General features: G+C 35.4%; 1 protein-coding gene across 1 annotated transcript; it reads right to left on the bottom strand.

Annotated features, from left to right (window-relative positions):
- Positions 1-1,290: 1,290 nt before the first annotated feature.
- On the bottom strand, positions 1,291-4,341 carry LOC133288480 (probable disease resistance protein RPP1). Its single transcript, XM_061486237.1, has 3 exons — positions 3,854-4,341; positions 2,966-3,475; positions 1,291-1,354 (listed from the first exon to the last, which is right to left on the bottom strand). The coding sequence occupies exons 1-3, from the start codon at positions 4,339-4,341 to the stop codon at positions 1,291-1,293; spliced, it is 1,062 nt and encodes a 353-aa protein (XP_061342221.1).
- Between the last annotated feature and the right edge of the window lie 1,676 nt (positions 4,342-6,017).

Below are 6,017 nucleotides of genomic sequence, written 5' to 3'. Positions count from 1 at the left end.
CCCGACCGAATCGGGCCGGATTTTATAACAGTGCTGCAGAGAAATGAACCAACTCAAATCGATAAGAACAAGAACGGAGGAAGAAACTCAAGGCTCCCACTACTTATCTACCCTAGTCATCATAAGATTTCATATACAAGGTCCATTTGTCTTCGCAAATTGAAACCAGAAGACTTGTCTATTATATCTCATCTTAATATAAAGCAGCAGTCTAATGTTTTTTTTTTTTCTATATTACTGATAAAATGCTCTAAGCCTCTAAAGTCATGTTGTGTAAACTGGACCGGACCGGACCGGTAGTTCAACCAGTTAACCCGAAAAACAGAAACCCAACTAATTCGGTCCAGTTTTGGTGTTTTTTCATAAACTTATTACTTGAACTCAGACCACATGCAGAACAGCAGAAGCTTAGTAAGAGACAACAACCACAATATGTTTGACTAATTTGAATCTTTTGGTTCAATATCTAAAGGTGTCTTCGATTCTGCGTGAGTGTTTCAGCATCGAATTGTGAACTTGGGAAGCAGATTACTTTCTCTAAATTCCATTGAACAACGCAGCTTACAATTGCATAATCGAGAATAAACAATGCGTGAAGTAAATGAATAATTATAGAAGTGCAGCAAATTAAAGACAAAGAGTAAAGGAAAAATAAATGTTCGTTTGACTTCAATGCCCAAAAAATAATCAAGTTCACCAAGGTCTTTAAGAGCAAAAGAGCCTCACTGTCCCCCGCTTTAAAAAGTGGAATTAAAATAAATAAAAAAAACACAAAAAGGTAAACAAAAAATGGGTCTGTGTAATTTACACGCTTCTAGCCTAAATGGCTCTTTTGTGAGGGGGCGTGTAGAGATATATAGTCCCACATTGATTGGATGGGCAACTAATATGGCCTTTATAAGACTTTGGGCACTCCCATCCTTTGAGTTAGCTTTTGGGATGTCCCAAGGTTCTTAACAAGAATAAATACTGAGTACTTGAGGGAACTCGTGCTCCTTCAAATAGCATGCGAGGATTCTCGGTTTCAACCCTCCAACTAATGGACCTTGTATCTTATTTTTAAATCTTAACTAGAAACTGCTATTATCCTGATAACATGACACGTTCGGCATCCAAAACAACTTCCCAGTACTGAGAGCGTGGCATTACAGCAGCTGCTATCCATTTCTAATCTTGTAAGAGCTTATAAAACCACCTTTTGACGTCATGGGTTCTGGCTTCCACGGCACTTTTATGTAAGAAAACCTCAAGTTTTTCTTCTAGTTGACATTCGAGCAAGGATTTGGTACATTACAATTGGTTTTCCACTTCAATGGCCTTTTCCACAATCTTTGCGATAAATTCATATTCGTACCTACAAAAGTACATGTACTTTTAATTCATTTATGCAAGTTTTCGCTTGCTTTCTATTGATCAGAATTTATTTCATCAAAATAATGAAATTAAGTTTGGCTAATATATTAATTTTCACAAAAACAGATTGCCATACAAAACACAAAACTGCACTCAAACCTGAAACAAAACTTTAACAACACACCATACCCAGGGGCGGAATTTTTTTGTTTGTGGGTGGGGGGTTTGGTGGCCGCCCCCCTAAAATTTTTGATTTGCTTAACTTTAAGAAGATTTTTTTCTATGATGGGCTTTGAACTTTCAGTTTCAAGCTTCCACTTTCCTGACCGAGTATCGAGCCCATATCATAATAATTCTACTAAAATGTAGTTTGGCTGAGATTCTTGTTGAGTCCTGTCAGATTGTCGGGTACAGGAGAAATTTTTTTTTGTGCTCGATTTTCAAAAACATGATTTTTACATTCAGTTTACAATAATATTTGGAAATTAAAAATTTTAAAAAATTTAGTTTCCTGAGAATCCTGGAGAATGACGTGTACCAAACGCCGCCTTTAGATTTATATCCTTGGTATTCTGTAGGGAAACCTGGAAAGCTTTTCCGACAAGAAACCAGATTTGCTGCTGATAATAGGTTTTGTACAAGATTTGAAACTGTTTTCGAGCAAAACATTTCTAAGTTTCTAATTTAACACCGAAAATTGGCTTTTAGATTTTTACCAGCAGCACCCAAGCAAAACAATTTTGCTTTAGTTAGACCAAAAACTCATTTGCTCTCTTTTTAGTTTTTACAACCAATTAAGTTGTCGGGTATGAGTTATTCTGCCATAAGACAAATTTCCACTTTTACTAAGAAAATTAAAAAGGTTTTTGACTTAGATTGCACGCCAGATGCTTGTGTTTATAATTCTGGAACTTATTACTAGAGCTACGTGTCTCGATCATTTTTTGGTTTGGCTTTGGCATGTTATAGTTTCTGCAGTATTCATATTTCAATTATGTAGGCAGTGTAGTAAGTGTGAAAAAAAAAAATCTGGTGACAGGAGTTGGAGCATGTTTGATTTTTTTTTTCTGCAATATTGATACTTCACCAGGAAAAATTCCTGGTTCGGCCACTGACCATACCCCAAGTCTCCCTCAAGAAAGATTCTCCGGTTGACATTGGTCATGAAGGATGTATAAATTGAGTAATAATAATCATATATTCGATCCGAAAGAATTGTGGTTGATGTTGGATCCGCAAGTGAGTGATCAACTATGGAGAAGACGATGGGGTGGCATTTCTAGTGCAAGGTTGCAATAGTTTTGAGCCAAAAGAGGTGGATAGTGTACAATGTGTATATGAAAATCAGGGTTCTAGAAGTGTGAACATGGGTGATGCATATATGTATTTATAGGGAAGAAAATTACCTCAGCACTTGACTTGGGATGAAAGTCTCCCCCTTTGGGTCTGAGCCTTCGAGGGACGAAGACTGATCTGGAGTTCCCTTAAAGTTATATGGGTCGAATCTGATCCGGATGGGGATTCGGCCCAAAACAAAGAAAAACTAAAATTAGTAGTCATTAGCATGCAACTTCATCAGCTAAAGTAATTGAAAGCATACTACAGAACTTACTTATTTTCTTGGATATGCCAACCAGTCAAGTTGGAGACTTCAGACAAAGCTGACCTCCATTTCTGCACCTTCTCAGATTCCTTTCCGAACATTGTTTCATGTGAAGACATGGCATCACCGTAACTTTTTGTTTGATTGCTTACATCCAACTGTTCAACTTCGTAAAATATCGGCCAGACCAGTTGGTTCTTTGCCTTCATACACTCAATGATCTCGACAAGCTCATCAAGACACCACGAGGAGTATGCATAGTTTTCAGATAAAACAACAATTGAGAGCCTTGATTTTTTAATTGCTTGGATAAGAGTTTGTGAAATTTCGTTTCCACCCTCCAATCCCTCTTCATCCATGAAGGTTTTGAATCCCGCGCGATGCAAAGCATCATAGAGAAATCCTGTAAAGGAATAGCGGGTATCTTCTCCACAAAAACTGAGAAAAACGTCATAGCGAGACAAGCTTCGGGTGACTTCTTCCACAATCTTTTGGATAAGTTCATATTCGTAGCCATCCCTACAAAAGTGCAAGACCTTTCCTTTGAATTCATTCATGCAGAGTTTTCGTTTTCTTTCTACTAATCAGAATTACTAGTACGGAATAATAAAATTGAGCTTGCGTAATCAATCTACCACAAAGACACAGATTGTTACACCAAATTCAAAACAAAACTTTTATCTAGTTAACAAGGTCACTATTTTTTATATATATATATATATATATCCACATGATTCGAATACTTTCGGACCATTTTCTCCCGGACTCGAACTCGAGCCAGATCGAGACCTCTGGGTCGAACAAGGTCAATTTTTAAAACGATAATTAGAGTAGGCAGATATAAATTAATTACTTAATACTTAGCAAACAATAATTGTGAAATGTACACAAACGTACCCATTTCTGAATTGCAGTCCAGACAAGTTGGCGACTTCAGACAAAGCTGACCTCCATCTCCGTACTTTCTCAGAGTCCTTTCGGGACCGATCTTCATGTCGAGCCATGGCTTCTCCATACGCACCTGTCTGACGCCTTACATCGGAGGGATCCACATCGTAGAAGATTGGCAAAACCAGTTGGTTCTTCTCCTTCCTACAGTCAAGGATCTTGACTAGTTCCTCAAGACACCACGAGGAATATGCATAGTACTTGGAAAGAACAACAATGGAAATCCTTGAGTCTTCGACTGCTTCGAGAATAGAGGATGCGATTGGGTCGCCACTCTTCAATCCACCCTCATCCATGAAGGTCTTGAATCTCTTGAGGCGCAAAGCATTATAGAGATTACCAGTGAAGGTGCGGCGGGTATCTGAGCCCCTAAAACTGAGAAAAACATCGTAGCGGTAGTTGGGTTCGTGGATGGCAATGGCCCCTTCTTTCGCCATCATCAAATATAGAATAGAAGGATATGACATGAATAAAAGCAGAGTACTGAGTACTTAAACTAAAAGGAGGATGTGGGATGCCATATATAAGAATTAAATCACGATTCAGAGGAGGAGGTCTACCCAAGTCAACCAAAAACAAAAAAACAAAAAATCACTCTTCTCCTCTGCACTATTCTTTTTATCTAAGCAACCACGAATACATATAACTCAAGCCGCCCTCACCTTTCCCAGTTCCCTCCCACTACGATCAAGAATATTAATTGTTAATATCACTCATCCAATAATCAATTTTCTATAAATTATTTAAAATAGAATAATTTATTTATTCATTTTTATTTTTATTTTGCTTAAGGGGTGTTTGGCAATTCCAAAACCAGTAGAACGTAACATTAGATATATATCTTATGAGATGAGTTCACGTATAAATAAAATTTGATTCTTTTTTTTTTTTTTGGTAGAGAATAAAATTTGATTCAAAGTAGTTTAAAACTAGCTCTAGAGTAAATCTAATTTAGCTTATAAATTAATTGGATAATAAAATTTGAATTATAAATAGGTATTTAATAAATGAACGATTAATTTTATAATTACGACAAAAATATCATTATACACATATATTAGAATATTAATAACATACAATAAATGAAATACGTACTATCATTAAATTACAAATACAGAAGCATAATATTGTTTAAAAACTTCCATATTTAAATTGTTTTTCGAATAGATTTTGAAAATAAACAACAATTAGAGGAGCGTTATTCTTATAACTTAAAAGTTTTACCATATCTTACAACCTATGTTTTCACCCGTTGATTTTCATCAATTCAACTGTTATGATTTATTGGAAATTATAATTAATTAATTAATTAATAAACATGACTCAATAAATCATAACCGTTGGATTGTCAGAAATCAACGATGAAAAAATAGATTTTAAGAAGTTGTAAAACTTTTAGGTTTTAAGAATAACTCTCCTCTTAAAAAAAATGTATATCAAAATGGATTACTAAGTAGGTTTTGTGAACATGGTACTAAGAAAAAATATTATATGATACTATGGCAAATTGTTTTTCTCTTTTTCATCATTCTTGACCAGCCTGTGTAATTTGTATTAAACCTTCAGAATTCAAAATCTCGGCATGTTTATATGTTATTTTTTAATAGTTTTATAGAAGGTGAAAAGAATTATTTTAATCCAAAAATTTAAATTATTTTAAAAATAGTATTTAAATAGGGCCTTGATTTTTCAATTTCTTAGATGAGAGTTTGTGAAATTTCGTTCCCACCCTCCAATCTCTCATCATCCATGAAGGGCTTGAATCCTTCCCTATGCAGTGCATCACAGAGATACCCTGAAAAGGAATAGCGGGTATATTCCCCCGTAAAACTGAGAAAAACATTATAGCGAGGCAAGGATTGGACAGCCGATTCCGTAATCTTATCGATCAATTCATATTCATACCTGTGAAAGCACAAGTGCTTTTAAATTCATGAAGTGTAGTCTATTCAAGCACAACCTTGGTTTTCTTACTTACTAATTAGAACTATTGAACTTGACCATGTAAAAGTATTTCTGGCCAAGCTGACTATTGGAAATCGATAATCACACACAAATTGTGAACAAAAAGAGAGAGAGAATTGACACAATAATTTACACTGGTTCATCCAAT

The sequence above is a fragment of the Gastrolobium bilobum genome, unplaced genomic scaffold, assembly GCF_033153095.1.
Source record: "Gastrolobium bilobum isolate Gb01-03AN ecotype WA unplaced genomic scaffold, APGP_CSIRO_Gbil_v1 utg2184, whole genome shotgun sequence".
NCBI lineage: Eukaryota > Viridiplantae > Streptophyta > Magnoliopsida > Fabales > Fabaceae > Gastrolobium > Gastrolobium bilobum.
This window is presented reverse-complemented; position numbering and strand designations above follow the sequence as displayed.

Excerpts from the sequence above, each read along its gene's own strand:
- LOC133288480 (XM_061486237.1), bottom strand. The coding sequence starts at position 4,341 with ATGGCGAAAGAAGGGGCCATTGCCATCCACGAACCCAACTACCGCTAC. Across the intron at positions 3,476-3,853 it reads GGACTGCAATTCAGAAATGG|GGATGGCTACGAATATGAAC; the intron begins GTACGTTTGTGT and ends GCACTTTTGTAG. Across the intron at positions 1,355-2,965 it reads TGGCATATCCAAGAAAATAA|GTACGAATATGAATTTATCG; the intron begins GTAAGTTCTGTA and ends GTACTTTTGTAG.